The sequence below is a fragment of the Excalfactoria chinensis genome, chromosome 2 (assembly GCF_039878825.1).
Source record: "Excalfactoria chinensis isolate bCotChi1 chromosome 2, bCotChi1.hap2, whole genome shotgun sequence".
NCBI classification, from domain to species: Eukaryota; Metazoa; Chordata; class Aves; order Galliformes; family Phasianidae; genus Excalfactoria; species Excalfactoria chinensis.
Window position 1 is genome coordinate 15488665 of NC_092826.1, and position 22440 is coordinate 15511104.

At 31.4% G+C, this 22440-nt stretch overlaps 1 protein-coding gene across 5 annotated transcripts in view; it reads left to right on the plus strand.

Annotated features, from left to right (window-relative positions):
- CSMD3 (CUB and Sushi multiple domains 3) overlaps nt 1-22440 on the plus strand; it is a 496245-nt gene that overhangs the window by 287543 nt on the left and 186262 nt on the right. For all 5 annotated transcript variants that reach the window (XM_072330149.1, XM_072330150.1, XM_072330151.1 and 2 more), the window contains 5 exons: nt 1863-2057; nt 3260-3398; nt 8923-9110; nt 11838-12026; nt 20066-20182. In XM_072330149.1, coding sequence (XP_072186250.1) covers nt 1863-2057; nt 3260-3398; nt 8923-9110; nt 11838-12026; nt 20066-20182 — 828 coding nt within the window. The remainder of the gene's footprint in view (nt 1-1862; nt 2058-3259; nt 3399-8922; nt 9111-11837; nt 12027-20065; nt 20183-22440) is intronic.

The following is a 22440-nucleotide window of genomic DNA, read 5'->3' on the forward strand; positions in this document are numbered from 1 at the left end:
CAAATGTTTTTATTAAGGAAATACTTTTTAAATAGAAAGGTGTAACTATGGAAAATACAATATGTGCAAAACTGTATTTCAGACTGGACTAATTATTGTCTTCCTAGGCTCATTTGACAATAGTAAAAACTGTTATCTTACATACAAATTGCTTAAAAGATAGTAGGACATTTATTTATTTATTTAAAAAACATTTCAATTTGAAAATCATACGATTTATCTTGCCAGAGAAGTGTAACTTTAATATTTCTTTAATATAGAATAATTATATAACAACTATTCTTAAGAAATTAGACTTTGTTCATATATAAAATAATTTTAAAACAAACAAATAAAAGCATAATTTTACTAGTATTACCAGTATGTTTATGTTAGTGGCTGCTGAAGCTCCTTTAGTACCTAGACTGTTCAGGAAGAAATTAATTAATCAAATTAATATGACTCATTTGATTTTGGTAAGAATTAAGTTAGTAAGAATTAAATTAGTCTCCTGGAAATAAAAGAGAACAAACAATTTTTAAAAATAATAATAACAATAAAAAAAATTTACATGTATTAATCTTTTAATGTTTTTATTTGGGATATTTCATGGTTTGTATATGTTTTGTCTAACAGACATGTAAGTAAATCTGCTGAAAATATTATGAAAACAAGCTCTTTCATACATAGACTTAAGAAGAGAGAATTTAGATTTTTTGAGGAAGGTCAATCTTTTGCATGTGATATCTGTTCAAACTAAAAAATACAACTTAAAAATCTATATTTTAGCTACAGTTTTTATTTCTTAAGAAAGTAATAAATTATATTAATGACTGCAAAGGTTTTCTTTGAAAGATATATCTATAAATATGATTTTGCTCATTACTGGTAGGAAGATGAACTTGTCTTTTCTCCCTGCATAATGTGAATTCTATGTAATACTTATGGTAACAGACGTTTATCTTTGTTATTGTATTCAGATATTTTTAATTTTTTCTATTTTTTTATTTTTAAATCTGCTTAATCTGCTCTTAGATGTACTTGAAATTTTCAAGGATTTCTATCTACTATATGTATATATATATGTGTGTGTGAGTGTACATGTGTTATATATATATAAATATATACTATACCTAATATATTTGAGCATAACTAAAACCATATGATTAAAATTTCAAATTTTCTTTGAATATTTTTTTTCCCAAATTCTCTCCTATTTTTCAAATGCTTCCAGTTTGGAGGAAAAAAAAAATAAATATATATATATATGTGTGTGTGTGTGTGTGTGTATGCTATTGTATAAATATATATATATATAATTGCCATTGTATATATATGTATGTATATATATATATATACACATATGTATATATATATATACACATATGTATATATATATATACAGTGGCAATGTTAGGCACACTCAAGTCACTATGGTTCTATTAAATTTGTCAGTGAATTAAAAATAAAAATAATAAACAAAGAAACAATGCTACTATATCACAGATCCCTGCCCTCCACTTTTCATCGAACCTTCTGGCCTGTTGTAGCAGAAGACAGGTTGGGCTGTTACAGTCACTGATATCTTCTGACAGCATGGCTGTCTGGAGATGTATGCTGATAAAATTGTCACATTTCAAATCATTTTTTTTAATATTACTGTACCTTTTTTTTTTTTTTTTTTTTTTTTACTTTTTTTTCTTTTTTCTGTTGGCCAAACATATTTCTTATTGTTTCCTGATATTAATAGGTTCCTTTACTTACAGAATAAAACTGTAAAAACTTTCTTAATTGCAAAACTTATCACATTATTTCATTTGCTATTTATTTTATTCTGACTTTTTTCTTTTTTTAATTTTTTTTTTTTTTTTTATTTCTCACAGCATTTGGGCATAATGAATGCCCTGATCCTGGAGTACCAATCAATGCTCGACGTTTTGGAGACAACTTTCAGTTAGGGAGCTCAATTTCTGTTATTTGTGAGGAAGGATTTATCAAAACACAAGGAACTGAAACAATCACTTGCATGCTAGTGGATGGAAAAGTAATGTGGAGTGGACCTATTCCTAAGTGTGGAGGTATGATTTTTCTTTCTACTGTAATATTACTTAAGTTGTCACTAAATGAAATTCAAACTTCTGCAAATGGTTAGCACAAAGCTATTGTGAAACCAAGCCCATAAGAAAGAATTCTAGGGAAATATGAGCCTCTATTGTAACTCTGTCTGCAAGAAGGAAAGAAGAAAAACATGGGGAAAAACAAAACAAAACAAAAAACACTAAAAAACACCTGTGTTGAGAACACTTTTATATGGGCTCTGTAATAATGAAAGCTTATCCAAGAAACTTAGCAGTTTGTACTTTCAGATAGCTCTTATTTGGCACTAGAGGAACTACAAATTTCAGAAGGATCAATCCTCTTTTTTTTTTTTTTTTTTTTTTTTTTTTAATGTATGTATTTGTCCACTTCTAGAATGGATATAAGGCATTAGTGCTAGAAGCACACCAATAGTATTCTTCTCTTCATTTTTAAATTCCTGTCTAATCAGTATCCTTATCAATCTCATTAATATACAGGAGAAAGAAATAGCAGAAAAGAATTCATTGCTTTTACTAGCTAACTTAAGTTATTTTGATTTCAGTTATGTTTCAATAAAGTTATCCTATTGTGTATTTACTATCAGTGAGAGAAATAGTACATATTATTTCTGATATTTCTGGTTGGCTACAGACATTTTACAGCATTTAAAATATTTTTGCCAAATATATAAGCTAATTTTGTAAGAATTATGTATGAATGTGAAATTTTAACTGCTGACCTGGCAAAATGCTTATTTTCTCAGAGTAGATCCCTGTCAAAGCTAAAATGACAGTTTACAAATTCTGAGCTTGATATTCAACTGAACCTTCTGCATAGGCTTTTAAAATCTCTCTACTCACCATTAAAAATTATTCTTAGTTCTTAAGTAGTGTTTTGCTGTATGTCCTTTGTTACAGTAAAATGGATTGTAGCTTTAAAAATACAGTCTAAATGCTTATGTCACCACTTTTTGAACAGAAATAATTTTCTCTTCTTAAGGTTTTAGGCTTATAGGATTTTAATTCATTTCTTTCCATATAATTCCAAACCCCACAGGGTTTGTCAGCTTTAAACCTCATTTCATCTTCTTGCAGATGGATTTTTAAAATTTAAGCATAGTTGTGCTATTCTGAAATTGATAACTATGAATTATTTATCATAAGCCTGTATCATTATACATTTGTCTTTGTTTCACTTTTAGCTCCGTGTGGTGGGCATTTTTCATCTCCCAGTGGAGTAATCCTCTCTCCAGGCTGGCCTGGGTATTATAAAGACTCCTTGAATTGTGAGTGGGTGATAGAAGCTGAACCAGGACACTCTATCAAAATTACATTTGAAAGGTCTTGGCTAATATTTTTCTTATTTCATATTTTCAAGTTTTTACCTAGAAGCAGTTCTGAGTTAGCTCTATCATAAACTTAATTTTTCACTTTTTCTTAAATCAAGCAATTGTGTTATTGGGTGGGATTTTCTATTTTGTGCCTCCAGGTCACCTTTTCTTTTTTTTGAATGCAAATTATACTTCAATGAACTGAAAAGCTTTTGAAATTCCTACCCTATTGCATATACTTAAATCTGTCTGCCCTAGTTAAAAGTTTGGTCTGTTCATAAAGAGTTGCACATTTAATTTGCTTCTGCGTTACTGTGATAAATTGTATTATGAAGCCATTTCACACATTTGAGAAAAAGAAAATATTTGACTCTGAAATCTCAGTCAGTGTTAAATAATGAACTGGATGAATTCATGCTTTTATCCATTGTGAATATTTAATTCTCAGGTCATCTGATCTGTTTTTCTGAGTGTGTTCTTATAGGATGGAATTCCAGTTTCCCACAGTTACTGCAGCAGCACACTTTTCTTATGTTTTGCTTATGTTGTTCCTACCTGATTCCAAGGAATTTAATATGTTAAAAGCCTTAAAATTCTCATGGAAGCAAGCTGTAAGAATTGAAATTAAGCCCATTATGAAATAGCAAGGCATTACATTTAATTTAAATAATTTTTTATATTCTACATATTTTAAGCACGTTCTAGATTTCTTCTTAATTGCCAATATTAAGAGGCTATATGAAAATTCAGGAAAGAAAAGGATTTTGAGGATCAAAGTTATAGTATGCAAATAATGTGCAAGTACATCTCAATTGCTATTCATACTGCATCTTTAGACTATTCCTTAATTACATTCAATCGAAAGAGAAGATACTGCTTCATTTCAATACAATTGAAATTTATTTATAGCATAGTAAGAAAGTGTCGATCTTAGCAAAATTTCTCATTATGAGCCAATTTTTATAGTACTATAGTTTATACTGTAATAATATGCTCACATGACATATACAGTTATAGGACATGTAATACAGATATTTCAAACTTATTTCTCATCTTTAGTATGAAATGAAAAGTGATCTCCCAAGGTAACATATGTAAATAAGTTTAAATTAAGTCCCATCAGATTTGATAAATAAAATATAAAATAGAGTTGACTAACTCTTGCACAAATTCATTCAAATGTTTTCAATTCAGAGTGGAGAGAAACATTTCAGTTTTCTTTGTTGTAAATAAAAATTAAAATCATGGAACTTTCAAGAACTCAAGTTTTTGAAAAGAAAAAAGTATCAGTCCATTTGAAATAATATCTTTTAATTCAACATATCATATATCATTATCAATTAAAATCTCGTTGTGGTCAGTCATTTCAAATTGAAAAACAGTCTTTTTATTTTCAAAATTCTTTATTAGCTATGTATTCTCCCTTCACAACTGAGTTGCATTAAATCTGACAGTCTCAGATTTACACTTCTGGCTTATAATGTATTAAAGCCTTCCATAAAATTACACAAACTCTATTAGGTGTGCAGTCAAGAGCAGTAAGAACAGGATGTGACTTTTCAGGTCACAGAGGGTCCTCTTATTCTCTTTATAACCTAACCATGCTATCACACTTCCTACTTGTTGCTGCTTGTTTGAAACAGTCTTGTCAGTTGTCTCAGAAAAGCATGATATGATATAAACATTGTTGAGATGCAGCAAGGTAAATTCAGATATTTACATATGATGGCATGTATTGATGTTTTTATGTGCAGGATAACCTGTGAAAATGCATTATGTATGTTTACACCTGTGCAATTGGGTATGTGACAGCTGCTCCAAAAAAGTAGTGCTTCCTATTTTATTATATTGGCCTATGAAATGAGAGGCAGATGTCAGTGATATGGCAGTAGGGATTGAAACATCCACCAATATTCTATTAAATTTTATTGCTACGTAACAGATGGCCACAGAGGGTCAGTCTGATATGGTGGTGTTTGATATGGAAGTGTGTATGAAATAAAGGTGTGCCACTGAATTCTTCAATGAGGGAAAAAACTGCCCCTACTGACATTCACTGACTCTTGGTGAATGTTTATGGAGATGAAAAAATGAATGTAAGCACAGTGAGGTGGTGGGTGTTGCATTTCAGCAGTAGCAAGAGTAAGAGGGAGTCCTTTCCACTGGTGCAGATTTTTACAAGCATAGCTATTTACAAACAGGCTATTCTTCATTGCTGGTGAAAATGCTTAGCTAGTGGTGGTGAGTATGTTGATAAAGAGTATTTTGCAGCTGAGAATTTGATCTATCAGATAGTGCTATTGTACTCTTTATTTTAGTTTCCATGGAAGTAAATAGAAGGCATTCCCTTTGGAAGCAATCTATGCATAACTGCACATTTGGATGTAAATGTATTACTCTGTAAACCTCATAGAAATTAATACTCATAGTGTGCTAGTGTATACATATAGTTGTTTTTGCTTATTGTTTGTTTTTCTTTACTTAGATATTGTTAGTACTTTTATAGAATTTGAATTCTTATTCAGAGAAAAAGATATACTCATTTCGTTTGCAAAACTCATTATAGTCTTACTGTCATTGTTACGCTCTTTCTACTTCAAATCTGCAGCAGAATTTCATGAAAGACAGAAGGATAATTTTGACAAATATATGTATTTGAACCTATAGCCAAATGACTTGCACTATTTAATTAAAAACCAAACCAATAATACTAAAAAACAAACAAACAAAAAAACCTCATATTTTGTCCAGCTTTTTACATCTCAGCTTTGTCCTGAAAGACAGAAATATCCCATTTTTAATTTTGTTTTTAATGGAAATACCCATATTTGTATGATCCAGTAGTTTTAAAATATATTCATATTTCTGTGAGGGTAAAAATACATAGTTTGTATTTAACATCTCTATGTCCCTTATTTTTGAATTATCCAAGATGATAGGAAGAATCCTTGTTAATAATGTTTCCTGCAGAGTGTCACCTTAACATTACTTTCAGCTTATCACTTGCATTGTAGTTCAGATTCCCTTTTCATTTCTCATCTTGCTATAGTTTCTCTCTTGAGACACTGCATATGTTCATCATTCTGCATTTGTTGCTTTTCTGTGTTGTTCCTATTTCACAAAGCTTGACACAGGAGGAAAGAAAAAAGATCTACAGATAGAGAGTAACTTCCTCTTAGTGATTTTGTGGTGTCCAGATGGACTTTTCTGTGTTTTGCTTCATGATTGTGAATGAGTAGTCTGAAGAGTTTGTTCCTTTTGCATAGTCATAGCTATGATAATCTCTTTGACATTTAATGTATATCAATAGTCATGCAGGCTGAGTTGAAATGAAGTAAGAATTAAGAAGTTTGCCATTCTTCACTGTAATGAAGTGTTCATCATGAAGCCTAATTATGAGCATTTAAATTCTAGGGATGTTAATCAGCAAACTACTGATTGGAGCACTAGTCACATTTGACTAATGAGAGCACTTTGTGTTTGGATGTTCTGCATATATCCTGACACCACCTTGAGTTGACAGGCTGTGTTGGAAACGAAGATGCATGTTCTAAATATTAAAGCATCTTTATCTTTTCAAATAAAATAAACAAAAGTGTGTTTCCTCCTGTGTTAATTGGAAAGAAGTAAAATGAACTGTAACTAAAATAAGTCCTCCATAAGAATATACCTCACATAGCAGTGAAGTCATCATCCAGGTTAATTTAAGATCAGTGACCATCCAGATTATTTTAAGATTAGTGATTTGTTAAGTAGAAAAGGACACTGGAGTAGTCTGACAGAATCTAAAATTATTTTTTATTTAATTTTCTATAAAACCCTACTGATCTCTCACAGCAGTTAATAACCAGATGATATATAAATATCATAAAATATATTATATACATAATATAATATATATTATATAATATATAATAATCATAGAAGGAGAAAAAGTATTTTAGAAGAAAAAACAATGCAAGGATAACCATTATAAATTCAAATTAAATTATGTCTTTTCTCTGCTATGTGCAGTGTTGCATATATTCTTTCATTGTCATTTACACAAGAGGGAATTCATGGTATGTCTTTGGAGATTCAAATTAGTTTTATTATGCCTTCCTCAACCTACTAGTTGTTTTGCATTTGGGAGGAGATGTCAATTCCTTTTCCATTTTCTATCTTAAGTATGCTCAGTTCCTTTATAACAAGGAAAACAGAGCAAGACTAAATGATCTATTTCCACGATTGCTTTTGTTCTGCATGGTTTAATGGAAAAAAGAAATTATTGGGAAAAAAAAAAAAAAAAAAAAAAGAAAATAATAATAATAAACTGCCTAGTTGTTTAGTCTTTTGGAAATATGTAATTCTCAGCTCAGGTAGGAACAATCAAAAAATAAACAAAAAACTTTCAGATAATCTTTCAGCTATTTGGCTTCTTAGGCTTATCACGATTTATTTCTTTAAGTCCCTATTTTTATTTCTCTTCTCTCTTTCTACATAATTACATATGAGCAGAACAGGAATAAAAGAAAACATATTTTTGAGGCTTTATTTAGCTTCTCTTCTTTTGCCATGCTTCTTTTGATTTTAAGCGCTGACTTGTGGGATATAAATATAGAAGCAGAGAGTGCATTGCTGATAGTCATGTGGTTTTTTGAATGGATTTCACAAAGCTGAATTAGGTATCAAGTAAATCAGTGAAGGAGTTAGGAGTATCTGAAGGATAGAGTCCTGCTGTTAATTGTTTCTAATGCAAGAAGAGTTTTTCAGTAGTTCAACAGTGAGCCATTAAAGCAAGATGATTAATGTTATATCTACCATAGCAAGGAAGAGAGAAACTGCTGTGAAAATATCAGAGATTTGGGATTGCTGATACCATCTAAAATAGGAGTAGCGTATCTATCTAGCAGCACTGTCACCCTCTGCTTCTAAAGCTGCACACATGGGCTGTAAAGACACATTTAACTTTGTAGTGCTTTCTGAAAGAGGATTTTTTTCTGCCTAACTTCTGCTACTTCTTTGGACTGAGCCTCATTTAGTACAGAGCACCAGGTGTCTCAAAGAGGACTTAAATAATTATATTCCTGCTTGTTGATGATTATAAAAGCAGGCTGTTAGATTATTATTCATTCTTATCATCATATACTTCGATGTTTGTGTAAAATGGAATAGATACAATTAAGAAATACAAACTTAGCCTCTATCTCATTTATTTTGCTTTTCCATGATAGAAAATCATTCTGTGATATAAAATATTCAAATGGATAATATTCATCTTTGCTAACAAATTATGTGTTTCTTTGTTTTCTGTACTATAAACCTGCTCAAGGAATTTAAACTTATTTCTCATCTTACTAGAGCACTAATCTGAAATTTGGATATTGTATTACATAATAATTGTTATTGTAAAGTAGAAATGTGGAGCAAAAACTGAAATAATAGAATCAGGAAAGTATCATAGTTCTAAAAATATGACATACTCTGCATGTGTTTGTTGAATTTGTTTTAACTGCTGCTTATATTTGTGCCTATGGGTGTTTCCTCAATTCCAGATTTCAGACAGAACTTAACTATGATGTTTTGGAAGTTCATGATGGACCAAGTTTACTATCTCCACTTCTGGGATCTTACAATGGTACTCAGGTCCCACAGTTCCTCTTCAGCAGTAGCAATTTCATTTATCTTCTCTTTACAACTGACAACAGTCGTTCTAACAACGGATTCAAGATTCACTATGAAAGTAAGTCATTCTAATATGTATTATTTATTTCTTTATTTCTTTGCTTTTCATGGTCATAAAATTGTAGACGTGTGGCTTCTGTAAATTGCTGAGTCAGGCCTCTTATTTTTCATGCTAAGTTTTAGTGATGTTAAACTTCAAAATTATGACAGGCAATCTCAGTTTAAGCTTGATGTTAGTGCTGCAGTGTTCTGTCCTTTAAGATAATAGGAAGCAAAGGACCTTCTTCAGGTTGTCAGTCTTCTGTGTTGTTATTTTTACTTTTTTTATAATATATTTTTGTATGTTTAAAATAGCATAACATGAAGAAGATAATGAAAATTGGAGGAAAATACCTGAATACTGTTCTGATTAATGCACCTCCAGCTCTGAAGCTAGAAGGAAATGTGATTTATGTAAATACTGAAAGTAAAAATTGAAAATCAGAACTACTTAACTGCATGATTGGATTTTTTGGGGGGAATAAAATCCAGTATGTTAACTGTTCATTATGATTTTTGCATAGATGTATTCTTTTTCCCTTATTACAGTTATATAAAATACACTACAGAATATATCAGTAAGATTTAATACCTTTATGAATTCATGAAATGCAGAGAAGTTGCTGTATTATCATTTCATTTATTTTTTGTGATTCTAAAAATGCATTTGTTTCACATATCAATTTTGTGTGAAAAATAGTTGTTCTCATACATTTAGTAATGAACATGATGTTCATCCTACATCCTTCTTGTTCTATCTCCAAGGAATTTTAATATGTTCTTTTTTTTGTTTGTTTTTTAACCTTTTTTTTTTTTTTTTTTTTTTTTTTTGCTATTTTCACTATTCCTTATCACTAATGGGAAGGATATTTCATACAATATGTGGACTTGTTCACATAAAATTTAAGATGATTTGAACTCTACTATATGTTAAATTCTGGAAAGTTATACAGAAAATCAACCATTAGATCTAAAATTATTTACTATCTCAGCCATCTCTATGATATATCAGTTAATTACATCAATGAGAGAACTAAAAACTGGTTAAGTTTGAGGGATAGATATCCTTACACAGACTGTTAGGTTAATTCTAGTATCAAATACTACATAATTCTTATGAAAAATTGACTAAATGAATAATGTTTGATTCCTGAAATTACACTTCAGAAAGTTATTATTAAATAACTATTAAAAATATTAATAAATAAAATATAAACAAATAAAATATTAATACATTAATATTAATAACTAATTAAATATTATTATTAAAATTATTTTTACTTCTAACTGTTTTAATTTACTACAGCTTGAAAGGAAATCTATATATTTTTTTCAAATGTATGAATTCTTCAATTTCATTATAAACTACATTTTCACTAAAATTGATCCCCATCCCAGAATTCTGCTGTAAACTAATGAAGAATGAAGGTTAAATTATAGAATTGTAGAGGAGAGGTCTTTTCCAGTCTTGGTGAATCTAAGATCAACCAGTCCAAACGTCCACCTATCACTAATATTTCCCCATTAAACCACGTCCCTCAGTACAGCATCTAATCATTTCTTGAACACCTCCAGGGACTGTGGCTCCACCACCCCAGTGCCTCCCTTTCCAGTGCCTTACCACTCTCTAGCAGAATTATTTCCTAATGTCCAACTTGAATCTCCCCTGGCACAACTCAAGGCAATTCTCCTAGTCCTACCACTAGATACATGGGAGAAGAGGCTGACCCCATCTCTCTACAACCTCCTTTCAGGTAATTGTGGGAAGTGATAAGGTCACCCCTGAGCCTTCTCTTTTCCAGGCTAAAAAATCCCAGATCCCTCAGCCACTCCTTTAAAGACATTTTATACTGTGCTATATTAACCAATATAGTTCAATTCTGATTTTTCTTTTCTGGATGATAATAATGTTTAACAATTCAGTGCTGTTCTCTTCAGTCATCCTATTGAAATCTGAAGATTTTATTTATTTATTAAATTATTTGTTTGTTTGTTTGTATAATTTTCTATGTTAATTATTTCTTTTCACACTGAATTTATTTTGCAAGGGAGACTATCTTACAGATTATCCTTGGGAGTAGAAGGGAAAAAAGCTTCAGGGAGAGATCTTACCCTGAATGCTTTTTTTATTTAATTTACCAGAACTCAGTAATATTCCTGGAAATTCTTTAATTAAAAAAAAAAAAAAAAAGTAATCTCACAGGGAAATAATGTATAAAGTTTTTTAGCACAAGTAAAAATATATATATGTATTTTTTGACACATTCTAGTTGTGGAGTTCTCTTGTACTGAGTACAAGTCCTCAGTACAAGGGATGGAAAGCCTACAAGACTAAGAGAGCTGGGACTGTTCAGTCTGGAGAAGAGAAAGCTTGAGGGAGACCTAATAGCAGCCTTTCAGTATCTAAACACATTAATGCTAGTGAGACTAAATAAACCTCAAATTACACTAAAATATGGATTATTTCTTTGTCTACAGTATCAGCAGGATGCATTTAATTATCCAAAACATCCTATAGCAGTTACACAAAGAAACAAGTTTCAAGGATAAATTATTGAAAGTGCTTGATACTTCCCCACCACTGAAGTACAAAGAATTACTATAATAATAATAATAATAATAATAATAATAATAATAATAATAATAATAATAATAATAATAATAAATTCTAGATTTTAACTGTTTAACTGTGATCTCTCTCTCTCTCTCTCTCTCTCTTTTTTTTTTTTTTTTTTCTTGAATATAGGTGTAACTGTTAATACTTATTCTTGTTTGGATCCTGGAATACCAGTGCATGGACGTCGCTATGGACATGACTTCTCAATAGGTTCCACTGTCTCATTTAGTTGTGATCCAGGTTATAGGCTGAGTCATGAGGAGCCTTTACTATGTGAAAAAAATCACTGGTGGAGTCACCCACTCCCAACTTGTGATGGTAAGAACAAATGGATAGAATACAGAGTAGTTTAAAATATATGCATTTTGACAAACAATTAACCAAAAGAGCTGACAAGACCAAATGAATGTTGTACATCTCTGTGTGATAGTTTAAAATAATATTATGATATAATATATAATTCATTAATTTAGGAGATTATTGAAGATATATCTGTCTGAATATATGTTACCATGAGCTATCTGGTTACCTTTTAGCTCAGGGCATGCAAGTTTATTGTACATCTGCTTGTAAAGTTCTTGTTACAAATTACAATTTCAAACATAAGGTTTTTGTACCTGACTAAAAAACTGCATTTTATCCAATTTCATGTTGTTCCTAGATTATTAACAGAACATGTCACTTTGTGAACTGATTAATGCTACATTATATTTGATGTTTGTTCATGTGGTTGCTAAACACCATTTAAATGGTATTGTGTAATATTTTCTGCCACAAATTTCAGAGTATCCAGCATGTCATTTCAAAATTTGCTTGAAAAACTAATAATTTATTTGATTTCCTATTATCTGAATTGATCATTTGAAGAATTTTTCCCTGTCAAGTGATATCAATTATATTTTTATTACTGTAATGTTTATGTTAAATATTTTATATGCTTTCCTTTGAATATGAATATGCTTTTCTGATATAAAAATGATAAAATTGTTATCAAGAAAAATTCATCTAATTAATTCTAAGGTAGTATTAAACAACATAAACGACAACAACAGAAAATCCATTGAGCTTTCATAGGGTATATAAGGTTTGTAATATATTTTTCTCAAACAACCCTTACTGTCTTATAACACTTAGAAAATAAAAGCTCAACTTGAAAGAAAACTTACAAAAGATCTCACTGATTCATAGATATGTGATTTGTCGTATGTAAATTTTTTAGTTTTTCCTGTATTTCATCCTTTAAATGATAGGATCATTAAATTGCAATGCCTTTCATGGTCTCCAGCTTAATTAGCAAATGCTTCATTTTTTTTTATATGACTACGTTGAACATGCACGGTTATGATACCAGAAATTTGTGTTGATAAAGTGGAAGCTGAATAATCACTTTCCTGAAAATGGTACTCTACAGTATTGTAGGCACATTTCCTGAAGGATTCTGATTCTCACTCTGATTCTTAGAAGGAGGAATTGCAAGGTTCCCATAGTTCACAGGCAACAGGAGTTGGTTGAGTAAACCATAAACAGAAGATAGGTTTTCTTACTTTGCTAGACAATAGATGCTAAACATCTAAACAATACAATATTAGTGCATATCCTATGAATACTGCTCTCCACTCTGAAATGAACGTACAAATTGTGATATTTTTTTCCTCAATTTGGTGAACTAATATACAGTTTACTAAGTAAATGGGATTTTTTTATTTTATTTTATTTTTATTTTTTTTCCTCTCCAGAGCACATTGCTAAGTGTCAACTGTCCATAGAACAAATATACTCTAAAGACGGGACTGAGTCCATTTATTCTAGTTTAATCAAGTCATGGTTGAACTCATTTTATTTTTATTGCTTAATTTCTTCTCTAGTGGCATGTTTTTAAATAGGATACTGAGTCCTTGCATCTTCTGGGAAAAATAGGGCATTTGCTCAATGGACTGTTCTTTGCACAGAGAGGATGTCTTTGTATTAATCGTGCCACTAATCAACACATTGATCACTGTTCTTGCTCATTTGCTTTAATAATGAAACAGTTTCTGGAGAACTAGATTCTTTCTAGATCTTTTTTTATAATTGCCTTATATATACATACATAATTTCATCTTGTAGCAACAACTGTTTAGACAAATCATGACAACTCATGAATAAAAGTGTTTTCAAAGAATAGCATATAGAAAAGGGGTTAAAAAAAAAAAAAAAAAAAAAATTAAAATCTACTTTTCCTTCAAGTATGCGATTGCACTGACCACACTGACTATGTTTCTAATCTTTGTATGACTGCAAACTCATTTTTTGCATGAGGTGTTTGGATATTACAGAGATAAGCATCACAAAAAAACATATTGGGGAAGTCACACTTCATTGTCTTCAGGAACATTTAGAGTATAGTGAAAATAATAGTTTAAAAAAGAGCAAACAAACTGGCTGTCTCCATCTGTAAAGGCTGACCTCAGGGGATAAGCGTGTCATTATTGCAGGCTGTATAATTCATTCATATATGGATGATTTATACACATGAAAGATTTCATTGTTTATTTCCTTCATTTGGATTTTTATGTGAATCTGTGTAGGCAAGGCATGCACACTGTTACTCCGTGTGCCATTTCGTATTGCTTTGTGTGTGTAAACATATACATCTGCATATACAATCACATATATACATACATAACATCAAGGCACTTCTGAAATAAACAGCTAGAACTCTCTAAATATAATATTTTTGAGAATAACAGTATCTGTAAGGACATAAAACTATTAGAAAATGCCCAAGGAATGGCCACAAAGACACTGAAGTTTCTAGGGAATAAGACTGAGTGGGAGACGCAGGCGTAATTAATTTTGTACATTGTGGAGAAGGCCAAGGGGAGGCCTCATGGCAGTCTACACCTTCCTTAAGGGGAGAGTGAAGAGGAAGGTACTGATCTTTACTCCCTGTAACAGTAATAGATTCAAGTGAACATCATGGAGCTGCGCCAGGGAAGTCAGGTTGGGTATTAGCAAAGTGTTCTTCGCCAGGAGGGTGGTCAATGACTGGAATAAGATTCCCAGAGCAGTGATCACCGATCAGAGTTCATGAAGCACTTGGACAATGTTCTTAGACATATTGTTTAGTTTCTGTTGAGCCTGAGTCAGTGGTGCTGTCTGGTTGGAGGCCTGTAACTAGTAGTGTTCCTCAGGTGTGGTACTGGGTCCATTAACAACCTGACTGAAGGGAGTCCACCCCCAGCAAGTTTGATGATACAAAGCTGGAGAAACACAGTATATGACTCAAATTGTAACTCACTATTTCAAATTTTTTAATCTGTTTGTATTTCCCTTTTATAATACAACTACTTAGTAAGTGAAAATCATGTTACAATTAGATTTTTAGTTGGAAGTTAGAGTCAATTAAGCAGCTGAATGTAACAGGACTTCTGTGCATGTATACTCACACATAACTTTTAAAACATAAAAAACATATCTATGTATCTGAAGGTTTATCTTTCCATTCTGTACTTCTAGTATGTTACCAGTCCTCCTTGATGGTGCTTGAAACTATTTGTAAAACTAATTATGATTAATCAATTGGAAACACGTGTTTTGACTTTTCCCATTATAATGTAAAGCAAAACATCTTTACCTACTTGAATTTTCATCAAGTTGATCTAACTGAAAAGTACACATTTTTTTGCAGAAGACTTATGTTCTTCTTCTATTTTCTCAATCTTCCTTGCTTATTAACTGCTTCCATAATTTAGTGTGAAATATCTTGCCAATATGTGTTTGTAGTGAAGTATCAGTGATAAGACAGATCAATACTTGCAATTGGTTTGTCAAAATTTGACATAGTGACAGATAATATATCTGTTAAGAATTTATTTGGAAAGTTTGGCTCATTTAAGTGAAACAATTAAAGCCAGAGATGCTGTTGAGATTTGCCAGCACTCCAAAGTGAGTCCCCAAGAAAGAAATCAACATAATGATAATGATAAGACAGACTAGGTAAAAATGGACCACAAACAAATTTAGTCTATTTCTGCCAGTGGACGGGTGATTTTCCATACTAATTTTATATTAATATAAAATATGATCTGGAATGATAATGAAACTTGAAAATTTTATGAACAATAGTGTTGGGTCCTGTGGTATATTTCAGGGATGAAACATGGCCTCTTCCTGAGACAATTACATGTAGGTTTAATAAAAGTTCTAAAATTCTTTGGGACAGATAACAAAAGGGCTATTTTCCTATGCGGACTTCCTTGCTGCTTCTTTTCATTGTGACTGATTATGTTTCTGAGCAAAAAGAAAACATTATTTTTCCTTACAACAAAGATGATATTTAACTATAAAATTCAATATCGTAAAAATCTTATTTAAGTTAAACAACTTTCTTAAGCCATTGAATTCCACTGATATATATTAATCTTCATTCACAGATATCCAAAAGCTACTTTGTAAGCTGTCACATAATGTCTGATCACCACATTGCTGTAGAGGCGCTTTATACTATACATTCAGGTTTCTCTGTTACATATAGTCACTTCTAATTTCACTTTATTTCTTGTTATTTTTTTCTTTATCTTTCTAATAAAACATAGTAGTGGGAAAAAAAAAAAAAAAAAAAAAAAAAAAAAAAAAGACCTCTCAATTCAGCTTATCTTGCATAACAAAGAAATTAATTATTGTGCTCATAATATCATAAATTATAAAAAGAACGTGTTTCATGCACTCCATTTTCCATATAATAACTAGTGCTAGTGCACTAGTTGTTCTAGTGCTTTATTTAATTGGCTATTTATTCATTCTACTTTTAGACCTACCCTCCATCTCTGTATAATTAAACTAAAAGGAACATTCCTTGTAGAAACTGGAAAAATGTGTGGGGTTTATTCTGTTATTTTTATTTTAATCTGTTTCTGTTTTCTTTTGCATTCTGAAAGAATCAGATACTAGTAGTGATATTATACATTTTGAATGTTTATCATCTTCTCAGGACCAGTGCACATTTTGTATTTCAGATCTGTCAACTTGGTTTTGTTCTGTAACATGCTGGTCCCTTGATGCCATTGTATGCCATCTGCTAGCCTTCATATAGTTAGAATGAGTGCCATAGATATTTTTTCACCACTTGCAGTCTTGACATTTTTTCGGAACAACTATTGTAAAATGCATTATTTGTTTGGACTGTATCCCATGATTATAAAAATTGATTACATTTTCTTATTAAAAGGTGATGACCTGAAGTATTTACAAAGTAAATCTCTAGAATTTGCAATATTGTGCTATTATAGCTCTGATTCCATTTTGCAAATGTCTGATCGATGGACAGTCATGACTTCATTCTTCATTAGAGAACTGAGGAAGAAAGTGAATGCATTAGGACATCATTTCTCTGTGGCAAATAAGATAAGGTTCAGTAACAGCATTTCTGAAATATTCTATTCCAAACTGTGACACTGAATCTCCAGCTTTCCAGCTTACCACTTGGCCAAAATGTATGGAATGTTGACAAGGAAAATGGTGAACAGAAAAAAATTATAAGACTATGGGAGACACACTACAAGAAATATTATGCAAGGTTTTGCTTGTTTTGCTTGTGCTGAATTTTTTGAATCATGTTCGTACAGATACAGCTTATGTGGATCATTCTTTTGAAGCTTCCCCAGTGCTCAAGGAACAGCCTATGGTTAATGTTTGGAATATGGCCGCAGGACTTTGGGACTGTCCCCTACCACTGACAACTTGGGGTTGTGAATGTGCTCATATTTCCACAGAGACTGGCCTTACGTGGGTTCCAGCATGGCAATAGTTCAAATGTGTATTAAACAGGACTTAGTTATGATGTTACTAATCTATTAATTAGCTTTTCTTAATTTGCAAGGACAAAATCTGGAAAGGAATCCCAGGCAAAGGGATGACCCTGTATCGTAAAATGGCTACCTCTCTTACATCCAACTAATTGGGATTTTAAAATATAACCATGCATCATTTGAGACAAAGGCACACGCTAATAGAACTAAATTTGATACTTGGTTTCCAAGCAGGTGTTCCACTTGGGCTCTATATCACGCACTGGCCACGCGGATATGGTGTACAACTGGAAGAAATCCTTCAGACCCTGAATGCAGGAGAGAATCTGGGGTGGGTGAGAGAGGAAAGGTGCACTTTGAAGCAGGGGACGCCCTGCTGGCACCACCTGTCGCATTCACCACAAACAGTTTCTCAAGGGTCAATAAGTAATAATGCCCCTAGTGATATTCTAGTACATTTGTCCTCTAAAGTTGGTTCTATTTGACATGCTACTTCGTAAATTGCATGATCATTAATCAATTATTAGCCCAGCTAGCTCAGTCGGTAGAGCATGGTTATGAGCATCCTAAAAGTATTTATTGCACAAATCTTAGTGGTCATTAAAATTCAATATATCAGAGTATATGAAAATTGAAGATTTTTTAACTGGTTACAGATTAACACAATGGGACCCTCACGGATTTATTTCCAGGTTGCAGAAACTTAGGTTGCAGTACAAACATGTTTGTTCTTTTTAGTAGGTTTAACAGTAATGTTGTTATGTTGTATTTACTAATGAGAATGATCGACTCAAAATACAATGCCTTCTTAGTTGCCCAAAAAGAAAACGGGGGAAGTGTGGAGAGGGTCTGTGTAAGTGTAGAGAGTGTTTGTGCAGAGTGGCTTCGTGAGAAAGGACATGATGAGATTCCATTAGTTAAATTGTAAGAGAAGGTATGTGGCTAGTGGCAACAATGAGGAGATATCAGGATGTGAAAGACAGGATATGTAGCTAAGGAGAAAATATGTAGCGAGAAACAAGGACGGTCTAAAGGGAAAAACAAGATGTGTAGCAATGTGTAGGCATAGCTATGAAGAAAAGTAACCATAAGACTAACTATAAAGGTCAAATGAAGTAATGTATAACCCACCAATCTTGAGCTTTACTTTTGCAATATGTATGAGCTTATTACTGACTGTATAAACAAGATGCTGTTACACCTAATAAACTGAGACCTGCTGACCATGATATATGAGGCATGTCTCCCGCGGTCATATTCCAACATAAGACTACCAAGATTAATGTAGCTTTCAAACAAAAAATGGTTAACTATAATTATTAAATGAATTTAGTTAGGCAAAATTGGATGTTATTAACTTATTTTCATCCAGTTTGTATACGAGTAGGAAAAAATCTAAAGTATATAGTTAATAGAAATGTTTATTGCTTTAACATCCACTGTTCAGTTATCATCCTAAACACTCCAAATTGACATAAAACAACACACATAGGATGTAAAGAAACCACAAAAATGATACCACATTAATACAAAAAAATGAGTTAATAGTGCATTGCTATTACAGAATCTCAGAGGAGCTCTGACAATTTGCTTTAACAGTCAGTGAGCTCTCTAACTTGAATGTGTTGTAAGATATTTATGTTTCCTGATAAAGTGATAAATATTTCTGAAGTGCATGTAAATGCAACTACTAATGTATGTGAAGAAAGAGTTCTGTATAACTGATTTTTGTTATTCTATGTAGTTATTTTCAAGAAGAAAGATAATTTTGATGTTTATGATAATCTTTTTCTCATAAGTGGAGCACTAGTCCTTAGGCTCTAGGTTGTGTTGAGTTTGTTTCTCTCTTCTCACTCCTTTTGAGACAGTGAAGATCAAGAACTTATATTTACATGTTTCCACATTCTTAATCTATCCTGGAATATACAACGAAGTGTATGTTAACAACATCCAATTTTCATTTCTTCTCTATAAGGAACCAGTTTTTAAACATGTACAGCTTTAAAAACAGTTGATATGCAGTTTAGTAACCTAGTAACCACAGTCTGAAAATTTATAGACTTTTATTAAAGAAAAAAATAACAATAATTCCACAGTATTATTGAAATCCCTTAAAAACATATGTTTTCTTGAAAATAATGTATGCTAAGATGCACTGTAGGACAGGGTACATTCTGGATATTCTCTCCAATTCACTCCCCAGTGTCCACCTTAGCTCCTGTCTGAAGTGCTGTTGTTTGACACACTATCATTTGCTTTCATCTTTTTACTGAATTTCTGAGTTTTACAGATTCACAGGGAATTATGGGAAAAAAACAGCTAAGGAAACCCAATTTTTATTTTCTTATTGACTATTAAAAATTCTATTAACTTTTCATTGATTTTACATTCATTCGTGTAGTGAAAAAAATGACTATATTCATATGTGGGATTGCTGAATCACTTGACCAGCTATTTTTAAGTAGTTTTAAAGCATGAACTTTTTAAAAGATTGTTTTCTTGCTTTCTTTTCTCATCTGTAAATTTAGTTTAATTAATATTATTATTTCTTGTTATTATTATTTCTAGCCTTATGTGGTGGAGATGTTAGAGGACCTAGTGGGACAATATTATCCCCTGGTTATCCAGAACTTTATCCAAATTCATTGAATTGTACATGGACTGTGGATGTTACCCATGGTAAAGGTAAATACACTGTTTTTCTGTTTATTTTTTGCATTTAATATATATAAACTGATACTCTATGCAAACACATGCAAAGTGCAGATTTAGATTAACCAGGGGGAACTAGAAAATTTATTGCTGATTTGTCTTCTAATTTATTTGATTCCAGTAATTCCTAGAATTTTACATGTGAACTAGGCTTATAGAGAGCCTAATGCTTTTTGCAGAACGATAAGTTCCTGAATTATTACAGTTCAAATAACAGACAGTTGGATTTGTGTACGTTAATCCATATAGGTGAAAGAGTATGAATATTTTTTCTATGTTTGTGGAAGTGCCTTTGCTTAGAAAAATATTAGCCAGAAATAGTCCTTGAAATTTAGACTTCTAATCAATGGAAGTATTTGAAATGAAGAATTAAGTGAGTATTTTATTTATGTTATAGTATAAGAAGTGAGAATAATGCAAGGGGAAGGGTCTATAAGGAAATGTTGGAAAGGAAAATCCTTTTATTTTGAAGAAAATTAGTGGTTTTAGCTCAGTGAGTTTTTGAGGGTGGCAGCATGTAAATAATATGGTTTAGAAATGTGTTCAATTGGAAAAAAAAAAAAAAAATAAATGCAGCCACTTAAGAGAACATTTAGAGCAGTAAGAGAGAACTATTAACTAATGAGAAACAGAAGCTTTTAAAAAGAAGGCTGGTTATTTGTTGAAGGTAGTTATTAGTCTTAGATGGTCTAAGTGTTAGATAATTGCCACCACAGAAAAATAATCACCTACAAATGAGCACGTAATTTCAAACTGGAGGAGAGAAACTTCGTTTTGGGAATCTTATTTTGTACTCTTATTTCATGTCTAATATAATATGTATATTATAACGTCAAGGAGTATCTTCTATTGGCTACTGACTAAGGATACAATTTATTTTTATACATAATATTTTCTTTAGACTGTTTCCTTTTACAAAATATAGCAGTTTAATGTCAGACTACCAAGAAAATGTATGTATCAGGTCACCATGCAATACTGTGAGGTACTTTTAAAACACACGCTTTTGTGTTACAACTTCATATTATTGCTAATGAATAGAAAGTGAATGCATATATTTAGTTAAGATTTATATAATATATCTCCATATATTGAATTGCTAAGAAATGCCCTGTTTCTACATGCACAAATACCATTTTCAAAAATATCTGCAGCATACATTTATATGATTTTATTTTACTATTTTAGTATATTATACTTGCAGGAATATTTTTTTCAGTCATGTACTTGTGAACTAGTATTAAGATTGTAGAATGTCCATTAAAAAATTTATTTTATTTTATTTTTATTTTTATTTTTATTTTCCTATTTTATTTTCTTAACCAGAATAATGAAACATTGGTACTATTCTTGGAGATGGAACTTTGCATCTTGACATTATTTCTTGCATTTTGTTGATTAAATGTGATTTCATGTAATTTAATACTGAGGTGAAATTAGTATAGTGTCAGTGGTATATTTTAGACAGCTAACTAATAGAACAATTAATTTAGCCCTCCCTTAATGTTTATATTGTAATATTGAGAAATTACATCATAGTGTTATGCCTCATGTCTTTAGTCAAGATTTTAAATATTCTCCTTATTAAAAAGAAGGGTGAGGACTTGAGGCAAAATGAGGAGGAACCTGATCATAACTTAAAAAAATATTCTCTGGAGATAACATTAAGGTGATCAGAACAGTTTCTGCAGGAAACTGAACTGTACAACTTCTGTTAGCATATACCTTGGGGTTTTGCTTAGAAATGTTGTAGCAATCTAGAACACTGATTGAAGCATTTCTTGGAGTTAAATTTGAATACAGAGTTTGAAAATGTTTAGAGAACCTCAGTGAATTCATAGGAATTATAATGTTTTGATTTATTGTCATAAAACTATGTTTGCATTTCTGATTTTATTGTTACAGTTAGTCATGCACGATAAGGCCAAAATTAATTTGATTTGCAGTAAATGCAATGACTATGGCCCAAATTTCAGCTTTGTTCTATATAAGAAACATTTTTGTCTAGCGCTCTCTTTTCATGTCAGATCAATAGTATATACTATGTAAAACTACAATTAAAAACATATATTTTACACATTTGTCAGTCTCAAAGCTCAGCACAAGAAATGTAATTTGGCTGTGATTCTGAATTCTGTGTGTGATTTCTGCCAATTTATTGTCAGTCAGTTTAGGAGAATGAATATCATAGAATCATAGAATGGCCTGGGTTGAAAAGGACCACAATGATC